Raw genomic sequence first — 18,490 nt, 5'->3', positions numbered from 1 at the left:
GGAGCCGCAGACCCGCTCCGTGCACAGCGAGGCGGCGCATGACCACACCCCCTGTTACCCAGCCTGTGTCCATTGGCTGTCGGTGATTGTCTGGAGCCCAAATGTGGCCGCTCTCAAGGTTTTTTACTATTAAAACTCCCCCGACTCCTCCATCCTTCCTGACACTTGTGGCTGCTACCTGCGCACCGCTGACAGAAGCCACCTGAACCGCTCCGACGTTTCCTCTGGGATTTCCCGCGGGGAGTGATGAACTCCCTCGACCCTCAGTCCCACCACCAGAACCAGCACCACACCTCCCCGACCGTCGGCTCTCTCCCACCCAAAGGCGCCCAGGAGGCCCCGGACATGGCCGCAGTCTACTGCGACAACTTCAACAGCATGTACCACCAGCAGAGCCTGCAGGGCGCGCAGAGACCCGCTGGCTACGGCCTCGGGGATTACGCATCGTCTCCAAACCCGTACCTGTGGCTCAACGGGCCGGGCGTGAACTCCTCCTCGTCTTACCTGCACGGCAACAACCCGGCGTCGTTCATCCCGCCCTCGTACGGCTCGCAGCGGCAGTTCTTAACAAACTCACCTGGATTCGGCGGGCCCGACCTGGGCTGGCTGTCCATCGCCAGCCAGGAGGAGCTGCTGAAGTTGGTGCGGCCGCCCTACTCCTACTCTGCGCTCATAGCCATGGCCATCCAGAGCGCGCACGAGAAGAAGCTGACCCTGAGCCAGATTTACCAGTACGTCGCCGACAATTTCCCCTTTTACAAGAAGAGTAAAGCCGGCTGGCAGAACTCGATTCGGCACAACCTGTCTCTGAATGACTGCTTCAAAAAAGTGCCGAGGGACGAGGACGATCCAGGTACCGTGAACGCACCAGAGGAATCATTTAAAAACAAAACACAAAACAACCAGATAAAACGCGGCTTTTAGTTTATTCACATCTTAGTGGCATCAAAGTTGAAATGAGTTAAATGTGAGACAAATGGCAGATTACTATAAATACACAAATGGAGCCGAATCAATTTTAATTTTAGAAACCAAAGTTTCAATGAGACAAGCTGTTGATTAATTTAACGTAGTTGTTTTAATTGTTTACATGTTTTGTTTTAAATTTGAAAAACCTTTACTGGAGAATTTCCTGATTTATGGAGTAATTTTAAGCAAATGTTTAACATAAAAACCGTAAAGGTTTATTTAAATGTTTGTTTGTTTGTTTTTTAAAAGTCTGTATATAATAATTTTACAACATTTTGTGTATTATACAGGATTGTGAGTGGAATCTTATTACTGCTACAGTCTAGACTTGAAGGACAGATTAGGAAAGACTTAGTTTGTTTATTTATTTATATAAAAATGAGCTTCCAGGAAACATTTTTGAATTTATGCTCATGTTGACAGGGACAGAAGTTTGCTTTGACATATTTCTCCACTTTTCTTCCTAATGTTAGGAAAGTGGAAAAGGCTGGAAAAACATATTTTATTTGAACTCCAGTCATCTTTCATCAAGCACTGCTTTAATGAGCCAAAACTCAAACAATCCAGTTCTAATACGGTGTGTGTGTGTTATCTTAATTTGCAGGAAAAGGAAACTACTGGACATTAGACCCAAACTGTGAAAAGATGTTTGACAACGGAAATTTCCGCAGGAAAAGGAAACGACGGTCCGATTCCAGCAGCACAGCAGGAGCAGCGGTGGCAGCAGCCGGGGCCACAAAAGTCGACGACGGCAGGCCAGAGGTGGCGGCCTCCCTCAAGCCGTCGGACAGCCCTCAGCTCCCGGGGCCCTCCTCCCCCGAGATGGAGGCGATGAACGAAACTCACAAGAGCTCGTCTTCATCATCGCCGCCCGGGCTGGCCTCCGCCACTCCTTGTTTCAATAACTTTTACAGCAGCATGTCGGCGCTCGGCTCCGGGAACCCCGGCCGGCAGGGGTCCCTCGGACTGGTCAACGAGCTGTCAAACAGGAACATTACGGCCCTGAGCCCGTACCACCCCAACCACGGTGGGCCGGACACAGGCCTCGCGGAGCACGGCGAGGGCTTGCATTTTAACCGTGGAGTGTACTACAACTCGTTTGGCAGTGGGCAGAGCGGACAGTTCAACAGCCACTTCTACAACAGCTTCAGCGTCAACAGCTTGATTTATCCCAGGGATGGAACCGAGCTATAGGAGGTGCTTCGCCTGTTTTAGGGACTGAAAAAAGAGAAAACCGTGCACGGCGCTGCACACGTGTGCATTTCAGCAGACAGGCCAGAGTGCAGGCTGGGCGGCAGCATCTCTGCGCCCTGAACGCAGCACCCCGCTCGATTTAACTTGACAAGCACTCAAACTGTGGAAACTTCGTCCAGAACGTCACAAAAGAAAAGTTGACCACTTAGCTTTTTAACTTGTTTTTAACACCTGAGTCGTTATCAGTTTTAACAGTACACTTTCAAAATAAAACACCCACTGAACTCCTATGTTTTATAAAATACTTTAAACTTCTAAATTTATATTTCATTTTTATTTTTTAGCAGTTTCAACGGAAACCTTCCCACATCATGTGTGCGTTTAGCAATTGTTGTTTTTGTTTTTTTTGCAGTGGCCAAATCCTTTACAGTCGATCACACGTGTTGAAACTGTTAATTCGCAATCCACCAAGAAAAAAGAAACCTGCCAAAGTTGCCTTTGTGAGACCACCATTACCTCAAAACAACACTCACATGAGATGAAAGTGCTCTGATACAAAGGGTTTACCTGTGTATTTACACCCTTTCCATATGCAGTAATTGATTCAATATAAAAATAATCCCAAACAGGCCTTATTTTTATATGCTCCATGCCGACTGAAACCCCAGCACTGAGGCTCATGTAAATACTTCATAAATGTGTATTTTTGTAAATTATAAAGTTAGTTTGACTATTTATGCTATTTATGCTAATAGGCATTTTTCTACCGTTGTCTCAACATGGTTTGATTTAAAAAAAAAGAATAACCTACAAAATGCACCAAAAACAGTACGGTAAAACCCAGATATTACAAATGTATATTAAACAATATGCTACATCATGGTTTCTCTCAGGATTCAATATGACAATCATTGAATGGTTTTTGCATCTGTTGTCTTTTTGTTTATACAGTGCGTTCAGCTTACAAGTTTCAACTGTGATTATTAATAAATTTCCTGTGTCCTCTATTGTATTGTCACGCATCATTTCTGAACAGGGCATCAGTGTGTTCGGTTCCTCGTTGCACGTGCACCGACTTCAATCTTGTATTTGAGCTCAGTGCCTTTTTAACCGGTTAGAAAACCACAAAAACACTCAGCCTGCAGATTTAATTTGTCAGTTGTCCAATTGCATCTTAATAATACTCATTTGTATATGTATGTAAACGCTGCCTCATCTGTCACAAATTATTCCCTTCCTTCAATGGTTTAAATACATAAGGAGTATTCAGTGTACAGCTTCATTTTTAAAGTTCTCCTTATAATTTCCTGGGGAATTTCCCAGAGGGAGCTGTGTAACTTGCTGTACTTCATCCGGAAAATGGAGACGGTGTTGGTGCACTGCCAATTAATGAATTCAATTGAATGACTTGCAAAATCGGAGTCTCGTAGTTGGTGTGCAGGTCGTCAGCTGCTGTAATTTTTATTATTTATTTATTTATTATGAACGTTCCGTTTACTCCCTCGAATATCTGTGCAGCACTACAAAGGGAGTTTATCGCTTCTGAAAGACAAATGCCTGCTCTTACGTGACACCTCAACAATGTGGCTTCCAGGGCCACAGGGAGAATATCTGCAAAGAGAAAGTTCAAGTTTGCAGGCGAGCCCGTCTCCCTGCGAAGACACTGCAGTTGACAGACGTCTTCATTCAGAAAACAGTGAAACAATAAAGCTATTGTCCTCCGTCCTTCACGCCAGTCCCCATGTATCAATTAGGGACTCTGAAGGTTTTCCCGCTTCAGACCAATTGAGTTTAAACGTGTCTTTTGTCTCCCTTTGCCCCAAGTTTAATAAAAAAAGAGGCCATCTTGCTTTGTCCTGGAGAAACGATGTATTTCTACCCTGCGTGGGTTTAAGGTAATGCTGTGAAATGCTAGGCCTTTAAACTGATGCCACTTTCTTGTCACCTCAGGTTTGGGTTTGTTATTTATGGCAACAATCGACAACAAAATAGCTGCTAAATACGTCCAAAGCACATTTGTATTTACCCGGAAAAAAAAAAAGTCATTGGCCAAAAATCTTAGTCATAGTTTGAAGATTAAAATTAAAAAAAACGCTGAGAGCCTCTCACTCTTGACCGTGCACTTGTGTGGCCCTTTGAATAATTAATAATACTTTGACCTACTAATAAAGTCCTATGAATTTATCTCTTCGGAACAACACTTCATAGCCAACAGGTGGTAGTGCTATGACATTATGTGCAGAATAATCAGAATCTAGCGCCAATAAAATGCTGTAAATCACTTCCAACCTGTCGGATATCTGCTCCCTAATGCCACAGTGACTCCTGAACAAGGGTCTGATGACCCAGATCTGACTGTAGAGGTCAAGCTTGGTTGGAGAAGGCGATTCCAGAACTTTTCCACTGCACCAGCATTGTACGCTGAATGAGGACCTCTTCTGCCAAGTGTGAACTTGTCAATTAGAGAGGACGCACTGACCCGTGCTCTGTTTGATCACCTTCGTTTGCGGCTGGAACATCGGGCCCCCCTTGTCCTAATTTGGCACCCGCACGGCTCTATTGGATAACATTTGAAAAGCAGCATTGTTGGTCTGGCTGGGAAGCAGGCTGAACACGGTAGCGTGGTGCTATTTCGAGGGCTGACTGAAATGTAGGTTCATGTCCTAAAATGACCCCAAGTGACCTCCAACCCAAATTGTTCCTCTGAACAACCTGTTGGGTCTAATGGACACGATTCACGTGAAGAGTAAGTATTTCTAAGGCCTGCACAGCGATGTTGTGCCAGGTGGGTGCCACGTTTCAGGCTATGGGATGTCAGTGTCCTGAAATGATCCACAACAACAAACCAGCTTTTTCTTCAAATGCAAAAACTCGCACAGAGTTTTACATGGAAGATACTGACAAAATCCTTTTATAATAGATATGTAAATTCTATTCTCATTCGAGGTGACTGAAAGTTTATTCAACCTAATCTCGACAGGACAACTGTTTAAAGTGGTTCCACGTGGTGCAAAAGAGAGTTGGTTCAACTTCACATCGCAGTTGCTTGTTGGCTTCAGAAGTAAGTGATCATGGATGGATTACTGCCATAACAGGCAATAGAGTCTAAGTGTTGGTGCCCAATGATACCAAAGAGACAAAAAAATGACCAGAATGAGGTTAAAATTACAAAAGGGGCAAAAATGACCAAAATAAGAAGAAAAAAAAAACAGAAGGAGGAAAATACACAAACGTTTCTACGATGATGGTCCAACCTTCTCTGGACGAAAGCCCGTCCTTAGTTAATACCATTAAAGATTCTTCCACTGAGCTGAGATATGTTTTTTGTATCCTGTTAGGGGCTGCTGGGACCAATTCAGGCAGTTCTTGGGTGAAAGGTGGTCTAAACCATGGACAGGTCAGGAGTCTATCACAAAAACATGCACAGCAGTGTCCAGCCAGAGATTTGACTGAAGTCCTTCTAGCTGTGAGGCGGCAGCATTACTACACTGCTTCACTATGCTGCTCAACTTCATGATAATTCTATGAAGTTTTCACAGCTTCCTCCTGTAAGATATGAATCTGCAGGTTGTTTATTCAAGCAGGAAAAATAAAACGAGCAGCAAAGACGTATTACTGTGGCAGCTGGTGTGACAACATGAAATCGCTAACATTTTCACATTTTTACGCAGATTTGTCCAATAGTTAAATATGTACAAATCACTAAAGTATTAGGTTTTTAACACTGGTGGTGGTTGTATTCAGATATTTAGCATATAGTTAAAGGCCTGAATGTACGAACATTGTACATATTATTTTATTGTGTTATCATTAGACTTTAAAGCGAAAAAAATCTGATCACATTTTACAAATGAGTCTGTGTGTTTGAGTAGAGCTGTTGTGTAATTGCAGGAGAATAAAAGTAGATTTCCAAGTGTCATTTGTAGGAGTGTAATGGAAAGTATAAAGTAGCAAAAATGTAAATTCTAAATGAAAGTACCTCAGCCATTTTTAAGTAAACATGAACCTTTAGTTCCATATTTCATGTGGTGTTAGTGTGAGCTGCCCCGGTTTATTGCTGTAAATCAGCGGCTAAAACAGAAGGAAACAGCAAAGAGGAAAAAGTTCAAGTGAAGCAACAAAATCTCGATGGGTTGTGGCCAAGAAGGAGGCAGAGATTGGGGGCCGGGGTGGGGGGGGTGGGGGGCTTGAGGAGGGCTGAACGTGGGATGGTTTGATGGTGGTGGGGAGTTTTGAGTATGATTTGATCCTGGAAGGCTCAATTAAGTGGTTCGTTTACCCCTCGTGTGGAGCCGGTGAATTGGAGCCAGGTCAGCTCCGGGTTGAGGTGTTGTTCATTATTTTTCCGCCTGTCGGATCCCATGAGCGGCCGCTGGAGACGGTGACTGCTCGGCGGCCGAGGAGCAAAGGGCCTGCCGGTGGGGTACGTCAAACACACTCAAAGCCTCTCCCCTTCCCTGGGGGATTATGATCAACAAAGCATGTCCCACACCTGCACCGGCCAGCACAATGGAAACTCCCCGGGCCAATGGAGATGCAGGGAGAGACCGGTTATTAGAGGCCCCCACCAATGAAATGGATTACATTAACCCCTTCTGTTGTTCTTCCTCCCGGGGCTTAAACATCGAACTGACAGACTCCACATCCCATTGAGAAAAATCCTGGTAACACTTTGTTACAATAGCTTTATTCTGGCTGATCCTCCAGCGGGGAAACATTGTGTCTTCACTGTAAAAGTGTGTGATGACTTGATGAAGTGCTATGTGTTATTAACGAACAGTTTCTTCTTGTTGTTGCTAAAGCGAGTTTTGGAGCGTTTCGAGTGTTTCGGCGGCTGGTTTGCACGTGCGAGCGGCAGAAAGCAAAGACAACATAAAACTCAGCCAACAACATGTTCAGAAAAGGTCTGATCGGATTGAAGATAAAGCTCCAAACAGAATGTGTCATGTTTTTTTTAGGTTACATTTGTTGCACTGGGTATAAAATAACTAACTTGAACATCTTCATACTGTTTGTAGACATAAGGATCTCAGAGTGATGCTGGTTAGAAAAATGACTCAAACTAAATTTCAAGTACAGTGTCTTAGTGTCTTGCCCGAGGCAACTTCGGCATGTGGCGAGGAGGAACCGGAATCAAACCGCTGACCCTCTGGTATGTGCCTCTCTGCTGTAGCTGGAAACACAATGGTTATTCTTGTGCCTCTGGTGCAGATATCATTGTTTCTCTGGGCCTATTGTAAACACTTAGTCCTAAAGACCCGCTGGTGACAGCAGCACTGGATCTGGCCTTGGATTCCATTGTGTCTTCATCGGCCTCACTTCCTCTTTTGGACTTTTATTTTGTGGACCCTTTCCCCTGCTTCCTGTTCCAGAGTTAATTCCGCCAGCATCACCGGTCGTTATCAACAGGCTGTTTTCACCTGTTCATCTGCCTATTAATGCCCAGCTCTCCCCACAGTCCCCCTGCCAGGTTCTCGTGGTGCCCCCCTGCCAAGTGGCCAGTCCCGGAGGTTTGGTGTGTTCCCCCGATTTCACACTTTGACTAATCGTTTACTCCTGCTTCTGGTTTTTGGTTCTGGCTCATCATAGGATGATAGTTACTGCTCTAAACATTTGCTTTGTGCCTGCTGTACGTGCGCTTAACGTATCGGTGCAGAGAACATCACTGCTCCTCATGTCTCATGTCTCAAACTGCATCCACAGGTAAACAGAACCCTGCAGCGGTAACACGGCCTGTGAGTGTGTTTGGGCACAACAGCTCAGGAAGATGCTCAAATGTTTTCAGCGATGGAGCGGTTGAATGGACATTGGTGCCCTCGTCCTCACCCCCCCCCCTCCCCTCCCCTCCCCCTCCCCACACTCATACGCTCCCTCCTCCTCTTTTTCTTTCCCTTTAATTGGGCCCATTCTTCTGGCACTTCTCCAGATCACACTGTCACTTTACACTGCGTAATAAGCTATTAGCCCCGAGCGGACCGGGCTCCACTGCCACCCTGCGCTAATTCACATGGACGTGGTCATTGTGTGGGACCGGGACTCGCAGCGGCACAGTCCGGCTATTGTTGTTGCCCTTTTCTTCCCCCCTCATCCAAGGAGAGGTAAACAGAAGGGGAGATCAGAGAGAGGTGAACCCACACTCACTGGCCCCTAGGAAACAACAAAACATGCCGTAACACCTTCGGTTCAGCCGTCTTGCTTTGGCAAAAATATGACTTCCTGCCTCGGCCCAAAAGATCCCCCTCCCCTCCCCCCCCCCACACACACACACATCGCCTGAAACGACACCAGCAATTAATAACACCATTATTAAAATTTGCATGTATTCTTAAAACCTTTTTGGAGCATTTAAGAACCTGCCTTCAAAGGAATCTTTAAGTCAAACTACACATGTCATTGTGGGCCATTATGCTGCATGATGAGACGGAGGAGGGAACCTTCCCAAACCATGTTATAGCTCGCAAACAAGTCCCAACACCTCCGGGCAGAAAATCAAGGCTTTGGCACTGCAACCTGTCTGAGGCACTAATACGTGCACATAGCCTTGGCAGGCAGGAATAGACGAGCTGTATTTTATGTTGGGGATGTACAGATCTCGCCCCCCGTGGTGGAGTGTCAGTGCCTTATTTGTCACCTGGGGAAGACGGTGAGTGTGCAGGGTTATTACAGAGGCTCGTAAATCCAACGTGACGATGTGTGTTGATTGGAACCGGGTTTAATTACACTGGTGTGTGTGTGTGTGTGTTTAGAGGAATGCTGCAGAAGAGGGAGGGACTGGGTTGTGAACAGGTGTATGGGGGGGGTTGGGGTGCGGGGGTCAATGGAGGAGCCCCTGTGGTTCACTGTGAACAGTTGGCAGAGTGTGTGGTTAGCTGCTGTCTCTCTCCCTCAGATCCCGTGGACCCCCCTCTTACACACACACAAACACACAGTGCTGCCACCCTCTAATCCAGCCCCCTGTGAGCTCAGGGTCCTGGGGAAAGGTTCATCCAGAGGGTGGAATCAACCCTCCATGGCAAAGTAAGAGCTGGGAGGGGGGTTTTCACTGAGGTGGGGTTGGGCCACGGGGATATGGGGATGGGGTGTGCATGAGGCTGCGAGTGTGTGTGTGTGTGTGTGTGTGTGTGTGTGTGTGTGTGTGTGTGTGTGTGTGTGTGTTTGAGGGGAAGGGTTAGAAATTGGGGGGCTGCTGAGAGCGAGGGAAAGCATGAATCCTGATGGTTTCAATTAAGAACGATGGTGGTTAGTGTGTGTGTGTGTGTGTGTGTGTGTGTTGGTGCTGAGGTTCCCCTGCTCCGAGGTTCTGGTCTAGGGTCACAGCCGAGCTGGATTACTGACTTACCGCACTAGTTTACAGGAAGTTGAACTACAGTTTACGCAGTTTCGAGGGTTGTGACCCTTTCGAAATAAGTGCTTGATTTCTTCAAACGTGATTAGGCCTTGAACAGAAAGTGATAATTGAACTTCTGACTAGGAATAAAGATGCTTTGCTTGTCTTGGGCTGCAGTGAAAACCACCGACACCGGCATCATCGAGCGGCATCAGTTGAGTTGACCATGAAGTCACCTGCAGCTGTTGGTCACTCACATCTGGAAACCGCGTGGTGCAGTTAGTGTATGTACAGTAAGTTGGTATTGAGAGAGCAGCAGTGTCCACTGTAGCTGTACTGTGTGTGTGTGTGTGTGTGTGTGTGCGTGTGTGTGGTGTTTACAGTTTACACACTGGCAGAGCATCAAAACCATGTTGCTTTTTGTTATGAGGTAAACAAAGCCCTTAACCCTGAAGCCGGCCCAGGACAAACAGCAAACCCCCGGGACGTCGCCCGTCATCATGATACCCGACAGCCTCATTTACATACATCACAACAGACGATGACATGCTGGGATTCGGAAATCATGATGAGCAACTTTAAAACAGACGACTCAGTTCGGATTCGTATCCGCGGAGACGCCAGGCCAGGCTTTTCACTCGCTGGCTGTGGACAGCGGAGCCTGATGGCTCTATTTAAATCTCACTTTTACACCTTGCTTCTCTTTGCGTGTGGCTTCTTCTTCACCCCGTGCTTTTGTGCTCTGCAACGGTCCACTGCTGCTTCTCTGTGACGGAATACGTCAGCTCTGAAGAATGTTTTTCCGATTAGAGGCTCGAGAGAGCAGTGTAATTGTCAGTGTATTTGTGGTAAACTGTCAAGATGCACAGACCTTTATTTCGACGACCAACGTTGCAATTTCTGATTTCCCACACAGTGTAAACGCAGAAAACTTTCAGCTTTTCAAAAGACAGAGGAGTTACCTTCAACAAAGTGCTGCACATTTTCTGGTTTAAGTATGGAACAAAAGGTCACCAAAAAAAACCAGTGGGAGTCTCCTGTAATTCCCCATTTGCTGCAGAAGGAAATGCAAGACAGCATTTTACAAAACCTCACAATGTTTCTGTCCATGTTGCTTATTAAATCTAATTTAGCAGCGTTGGGCCAAACGAACATGTGTGATGATGTCGGCCGACGTTAAGGCCAACGAAGGTGCTTAAGCAAACGGATCCGTGTTTTAAATCGCACCCCAAAACTCTGAAGCAGACAAAAGCCTTCATTCGCATTACAAGGCCTTAATGGTTGATTCCACTCTTTTAGTCAGACCAGAGCTTCTCGTGGGATGGTTCACATTTTATCATGTGTGTGTGAGACGTGGCTCATGTTCTTCCTTAGGTGAATTTGTAGGAGCCACCTGAATGAAACTCACAGAAGAATAGAGGACTGCATGGTGTGTGTGTGTGTGTGAGAACTAAAGGGGGGGTTGGAAAACCCAGTGCAGGTGCAATCCAGGGCCATCCGCGACGCTCCGTCAGCTTCGCGCCAGCCCAGCTAGAGGTTCAGACGGGGGCGGGGGCTAAAGGGTGAGATCTTCTCACCCCGCTGGCCTTCTTCTGCGAAGCGGAGCTGGTAATTTGGACAGAAAACTGGATGTGTGCCCAGCGGCCCAGTGGAGCCTAAGCAGCGAGGCGGTGAAGCAGGCCACAGTCGGGGCTCACAACAGGGGAGAGGGGCTGAACTCGGGATGACCAATATGTTTTCACTCGTTGTTTCATTCTGCTTTTCCTCAGATCGCCCCCCCCACTCCCCCTTTGTCCTGCTTCTGTTCTCCTACTGTACTGATCCACATCTCTGTGATCAGCTTAGTCTGCCTCAGCTCCTCCAGACGGTTCATCGACTCCTTTGTTGAGAAAGCATACCAGGAGAAACGGTTTGCCTCTGAATTGTGCACCAAAGGTTTTACAGCTGCTATAAATGTCCCCCAGTGAAAAATACCCTGCAGGTGGTTTGTCACGGGTCATTGATTTACAGATTTTATATTTCATAATATTCACCTCAAGCACACATGAGGCATCTACAGTAGCTATTTGTTGGAGTCTGAAGACTGAATGATTCAGTCTTTGGATGACAAAACCTGGACGAGCGAGGATCTTCACCGACGTTCTCTTTCCCCTCTGCTTTATGAATTATTATATGATTAGAGCCCGTTGTGACTGTTTTTTATTTAGAAGTGTGTTTTAAACCAGTTAATGCACCCGTTGCTGTTAAGATTCCTTTATATACATTTTGGCAAACAGCCCAACTTGTAGTTTTTTAACATTTGTTTTATTCATAAGGCCCTGATTGGCTGAAGATGTGGCCCCCATGTGTGTAACGACAGCCGCTGGTGACGTGAATGGACGAGCACAGCAGTCAGAAAATGATCTGTAAACTTTACGTACTAAAAAACATAAAGGTGAAGAGGCGGCTGCTGCTCAACTGAGACTCCAGCAAGAACATTAGCATCATGTCTGAGTTTAACAAGTAACAAGTTAAAAAGTTTTTATTTTCCGTCACATGATAAAAAAAATTTATATATTCAGTATTATTGATGAGTGGACGCATGTTACCTCCACTCACACGACTATTCTTAAAATGGGCTTTTATTAGCTTCAAGATCCCGAGCGCTGTGGTCTGTCTGTGTTTCTAGATCCAGTCACAGATTACGTAACGCTCCTCTTGAACGCTGCTCTTTTTCGTGGCTCGAACAGAAAAGCAGACTTGTTGATTCACCTGCCAAGCTTTGTTAGTGAGTGTGAGGTCCACAGTGCATGTGCCAAGGCAGGCACGGCGAAGTAATAGGAGGTGATAAAGTACCCCGTAATAGAGCATCGCCGAGCAGGTAATTACAGTGAGGGGTGTCTTTTAAAGGGTTGTTTGTAATGATTCATGGTTGCACAAATGCAATTTTCCTGTCACTCCCCTTTCATCATTCATTGCTGCTCGCCTGGATCCGCAGGTAGCCTGCAAACCCCTTGCAAGCAGCACCTCTACTGTGCTTTACCGGACGCAGTGAACATTTAAAGCATGAAAACAACCACCTGATGTCCATCTGTGCAATTTCTAGTTGGAGTGTAGCTTCCAGCACAAGCTGCTGCTTTCACCAGACGCACCAGAACAACTCCCTCCATGGATATTATGATTAAAAACTAAATAAAAAAAGAGCAGGATCATTTGAATGTACAAAGAAAAAGGTTCTTTTCTTTTAAGGGTTCTGAACGTGTGCTTTACAAATCCTGATTTGAATAAGAAAAGACACAAAAGTTGTCACCACCTGCAACTACAGTCCTGATTAGAGAGTTTTACTGCTGAAAGTCTGTTGTGGGGAGGAGGATTACTTTGCTACTTCTTAATCAATCTGCTAAAATGCTGCACTGAAACTGAATCTGAGGCCACAGGACACAGTCGAAAACGCTAGAAAATTGCCAGTAGGTGAAGCTTGAAGGTTGAAATAGTTTATACAGCATCGACAAGATGAATTAATGTAATGACCCTGTAGTGCATCTCTTCTTCATCTTCTTCTTTTCCTTTCAGCTGTTTCCTTCCAGGTGTCACCACAGCGAATCATGTGCCTCCATCTAACTCTGTCCTCTGCATCCTCTTCACTCACACCAACTAACTTCATGTCCTGCCTCGCTACATCCATAAATCTCCTCTTTGCTCTTCCTCTACACCTCCTGCCTGGCAGCTCCAACCTCAGCATCCTTCTACTGATATATTCACAGTTTCTCCTCTGAACATGTCCAAACCGCCTCAATCTGGCCTCTGTGACTTTATCTCCAAAACATCTAACATGAGCTGTCCCTCTGATGTCCTCATTCCTGATCCTGTCCATCCTCTTCACTCCCGCTTTCTGTAAATCTATGAAGACACAATGCAATTCCCTCTAACCTTCTCTGTACTTCTCCATCAGCGTCCTCAAAGCAAATACTGCATCTGTTGTTCTCTTTCTAGGCATGAAACCATATTGCTGCTCACAAATGTTCACCTCTGCCCTTAGCCGAGCTTCCACTACTCTTTCCCACAACTTCATTGTGTGGCTCATCAGCTTTATTCCTCTGTAGTTGCCACAGCTCTGCACATCTCCCTTGTTCTTAAAAATTGGTACCAGTACACTTCTCCAGTCCTCAGCATCATCTCACTCTCCAAGATCTTGTTAAACTAGTCAGAAACTCTACTGCCACCTCTCCTAGACACTTCCATACCTCCACAGGTTTGTCATCAGGACCAACTGCCTTTCCACTCTTCATCCTCTTCTTCTTAGCTAACCTCTTTCTCTGTATCTACTCCTGAACTTCCTCGTTCCACCACCGAGTCTCCTTGTCCACTTTCCTCTTTCCAGATGACACACCGAGTCCCCTCCTACCTGTCTCCCTGATTACATTAGCTGTAGTGGTCCAGTCATCTGGAAGCACCTCCAAACCACCCAGAGTCTGTCTCAGCTCCTCCCTGAAAACTACACAACATTCTTCCTTTTTCAACTTCCACCACTTCGTCCTCTGCTCTGCCTTCCTCCTCTTCATCTTCCTCACCACCAGCATCATTTTACACACCACCATCCTGTGTTGTCTGGCTACACTCTCCCCTACACACACTTTACAGTCACTGATCTCTTTCAGATTACGTCTATACAGGATGTCGTCCACCTGAGTGCTTCTTATACGTCGCCCTATGTTCCTGCCTCTTCTGGAAGAAAGTGTTCACTACAGCCATTTCCATCCTCTTTGCAAAGTCTACCACCATCTGTCCTTCTGTGTTCCTGTCCTGAAGACCAAACCTGTCCATCACATCCTCATCACCTCTGTTCCCTTCACCTACATGTCCATTGAAATCTGCCCCAATCACCACTCTCTCACCTCTGGGGAAGCTCTGCATCACTTCATCTAACTCACACCAGAATTTCTCCTTCTCTTCTAATGTGACCTACACTAATTTAAGCATCTATACTTGTTTCAACCACTTAATGAAATGCGTGTTTCCAAGATAAAAATTCTAATTTACTAATTTCAACACTTCAGTGTTTGTGTTTTAATAATAATGTTGGTGTTTACAGCTGCTTGGTTTTTGAGTTATGTACACTCAAATGTCTGCATTCATCGATGGAAAATAAAATGTAAGTTGCATTCATTCCATAAAATAGACTTGGTAAAAGAATTTGGCTCTACCTGGAGCAGGATTTGAGGTCCCCTCATCTGTTATAGACTGTGTGTTAGAGGACATGTCACAAAGACATAAAATGCATTTTCAAGATGACAATAATTAACTTTAGTTGATAAAATATGTTGTCCTACTACACATCGTGCTGGTTGTATTTAGATTTAGTTGGTTGCCAAAGAGGGATTTTTAATTGTGCCAGGGAGAGAGAAAGTGTCTTAAAGTGTTTTCGTATACTAATTGCAAAAACTTTTTGCATCACATTAATATTTATGAGTAAAATATTTGTTTTTAATAGCAGTAATGAAGTGGATGGTAAATAAAAATGCACTTATTTCTAGCAGAAATGTGAATTACCTCTGCGCAAAGTAGTGTGTTGCTTCCACTTGAACTCAAAAAGCTTTATGGAGCCAAAACATTGGTTTTTAGAGTGTAATTTTTTCCTTTTAAGTTGCAGAAAAGAGGTCATCATCTCAGTCCCTGACTCATCTCTGATCCTTGTGTCTCTTAGGCCTACAGAGTTGTCAAGACCGACTATTTGCCACCACAAGAAAAGCTTCTCGGCAGCCCACGGAACCCCCCTCTTCTTCTTTAATAACCTGGGTTTGCATGAGACGTCATTCATGTTCAGAAAAAAAAAAAAAAAGCGGGCTGGAAGAGACTCGCGGCAGAGCATGCAGCAGCAGACCAACACCGTCTCTTCCCATCCACATCCCAGCCCCAACCAAAACCCAGACATCAAAGGCAGGTGGAGTGAAACCATGAAATTACAGGTAAGGTGTCAATTACCCTTTGAAACCAAGCACTCTCCAAATCCAGGCAAGACCCAGCCGGTCCCTGGAATTAGAACAAATAAAGAGGAACTGAGGGGGAGAATGGTGGAGGATGGAGGGGGATGGTAGAGGAGGAGGTTTTATGGGCCTTGTTGACAATATGGCATCAGTATAAAAGGTCCTAATTCAGCTTTAAATTACCTCCTTCCCCCTTCTCTTCCCCCCCCCCCGACCGTCCTCCTCTACTCTCACAAAGTGAACAACCTCAGCCTTTTTTTTTTGGGTGTGTGAGACTGTCCTCTGTGTGGTGTGTGAGGAGGAGGGAGGACGGGCTGCAGGTCAAATCTGCTGCCTGACACTCGTTTTTCCTCCCACTTGACTTTCTCCTGCGCAGCCTGTTGTTGTTGTCGTCGTCGTCGTTGCTACTTTTCCACCGAATTACTTCTCTGATCCCGCTCGCTCACATCCCCTTTTTCAACATCCGAGGAACTTTTCAGCGTGTAGTGGACAAACTCAGTTTAACACCTTCTAATTTACAGGACACATGTAAGCAGCTTTAATACCTATCGTCAGTCATTAAAGTTTGCCGTCTTTTCCAGGAGAAGGTGTGAAACTAACAGATTACATTTCTCCCCTATTTGTTTCTGTAGCCACAAGATTATTTCCGAAGTGATTATGTTCTCATAAAGAAAACTTTCACTGTGGGAATTAATTGAATTCATTATTGTTCTCTCTCTTGCCCTTTTTCTTTCCTTCTCACCGTGTTGCCAATGAAGCCAGTTGACAGCTCATGTGGGAAAAAAAACATCCAACCACAGCTTCGGGTTACACAACACACACACCCACCCGCTGAGCCTCAGACATTGCTAGCCTGGTCCAGCCCAGACGCTGCAGAACACCCACAGTGCCTCCCCGCCCCGCGGCCTGCCTTCCTGTGCCAGGTGGCCCAAGTCGGGTTCTGGAGCAGCTGGAGAAAGGTAAAGAAGAAGAAGAAGAAGAAGTTCAGTTCCTGCACTGACTTTAAAATACCATAGTTTTTATACTTGTATCACAATGATCCCATCAATTATCTCCTATAAAAACATTATTTGCTGATTAATGGGATTTTGTGCCATTATGGATTAATAATTTGTCTTTAAAATATCCAAACTACATGAAACAACGCTCATAGTTGAACACGCCGCCTTGATACATCATGATCTCTATTAACAGACGGGGTTTGTACTTCAGTGACGTCTTCCATGTTGCCCCAAAAGCCAAGGTTTTCAAGTTTATTCACGTCCTTGGAAAACAGCAGTTAATGAAGTAATTTCAACATCAAACCCTGGTTGAACAGGTTTGGTGTTGAAATAATTACGAGAGGGGGGAGTTAGTGGACAACCCGCTCTGCTGAAGGGGAGCCTCCGAATGAAAATTACGTAAGTTTCCAAGAATGAAAATCCCATTTCACTTGTTTGTTTCATTCATATTTATTTCATTATCATCATTGTATTATCGTAAAGCAACACACACAATTGTTTGTCTAACCAGCTCCTTAGAATCGAATGCAGATACGTGTATTCATTTATTGTGTATTGTCTACTACGAACACACCTTCATCTTCCAAACACTTTACACAAAGCTGCTCATGCAATGACACAACTTCCACATTTTAACAAGCTTGTGTTTTTGTTTAGTCTACTGTCAAACAGAACACACCATCTACACTCCTCGTGAGGTCCACTCTCTTTTTTTTATTTCCATTTTTTTTTTTTTTCCGCCTGCATTGTTCGTAACGTGCCAGCACCAATTAATGAAGTGAAATTCCTGGTGTACTGCTTGCACTTGGCACCTGGTTGTGATCCACACACAGAGCAACACAAAACACGTTGGCCTGATTCAGAATTTCAATTTCTTCCTGTCGTCGTAAACGTAGAGACATTCTGACAGTTGCCATGAAACCGCTAGACTGATAGATTTATGATGACACACTCGACTAATAATCCGAGTGAGCAGAATATGTCTTTGCTTGCCACGCTTCACGAGAGAGTCAGAGGATATTGGGTTTCACCTGTTTTGTTTTGTTTTTTTTATTTCACCCTGTTTTTAAACTTTACTAAACCTGGTTGGACCATTGTTGTGTAAATTAACTAGAAGGAAACAGCTCTTGGATGTCAAACCATGTATTTTTGAACTCACTTATTGATCACTCAATAGGGGGCGGCTGTAGATCAGTGGGTAAGGCAGGGTCACAGGGTCAATGGTTTGATTCCCGGTGCCGGCTATATGTCGAAGTGTCTCTGGGCAAGACACTGAACCCCTAACAGCCCATTCACCTCCCCAGCTGTGCAGTGCCGATCTCAAGCGCGGTAGAAATTGGGGAGGGTTGCGTCAGGAAGGGCATCCGGCGTAAAAACTGTGCCAAATCAACATGCAGACAATGATCCGCTGTGACGACCCTGAACTCACGGGATAAACTAAAAGGACAAAAAATAAATAAAATTGATCACTCAATAAAATCAAGGCAGAATGTGATTATTGCAGCATGACAACAATTCCAAACCAGCAGCTGATGTCCTTAAAGAATCTGCAGCATATTGTACGTCCCCACCTGAACCCTCCACCCTCAACATCAGCCTGGGATCAATGTGAGGAGACAGAAGACACTGAGACAACCTAAATCCACGGAGGAACTTTGCCATTGCCCGAAAGACGGGGAATGGCACAAGCACCTTGGAAACCGTGCACAGACGTGCGCGTTGATTTAAAGGCATTTTATTTTGTCTGTTTACTGGACGGCAGTGGACGTCACTCTGAGCAGGTCAGAAGCTACAGCAACAAAGTCAGTTTCACAGCAGCTACAACTTGTAGGTATTAAAGATTATTTTATTCGGCATGAAACCACTTCAGCCACGGTGGAAATGCAAAAGCTATCGGCTGGTGTTACCTGTGATGAAAGTCAGGTAGTCTAAACTCATCAGGTGTTTACAGATGTTCCAGTTGTTAAACCGACTGCTTCCAGTACACCCTAATGCGGAGTGTAAAATATGGAGAGAGAGGGCGAGGCCGACAGAGC

The 18,490-nt window shown here is 45.2% G+C and overlaps 1 protein-coding gene and 1 long non-coding RNA gene across 2 annotated transcripts; both read left to right on the top strand.

The window, feature by feature from the left end:
- On the top strand, window positions 1-2,436 carry foxi2 (forkhead box I2). The gene is made up of 2 exons (XM_067480902.1): window positions 1-853; window positions 1,574-2,436. The coding sequence occupies exons 1-2, from the start codon at window positions 247-249 to the stop codon at window positions 2,161-2,163; spliced, it is 1,197 nt and encodes a 398-aa protein (XP_067337003.1). The 5' UTR covers window positions 1-246; the 3' UTR covers window positions 2,164-2,436.
- Window positions 2,437-8,697: 6,261 nt separating this feature from the next.
- On the top strand, window positions 8,698-16,524 carry LOC137101585 (uncharacterized). Its single transcript, XR_010911078.1, has 3 exons — window positions 8,698-8,806; window positions 15,174-15,435; window positions 16,212-16,524. It is a non-coding gene; the product is annotated as an uncharacterized lncRNA (long non-coding RNA).
- Window positions 16,525-18,490: the final 1,966 nt, after the last annotated feature.

This window comes from Channa argus, chromosome 16 (genome assembly GCF_033026475.1).
Source record: "Channa argus isolate prfri chromosome 16, Channa argus male v1.0, whole genome shotgun sequence".
Taxonomy (NCBI): domain Eukaryota; kingdom Metazoa; phylum Chordata; class Actinopteri; order Anabantiformes; family Channidae; genus Channa; species Channa argus.
This window is presented reverse-complemented; position numbering and strand designations above follow the sequence as displayed.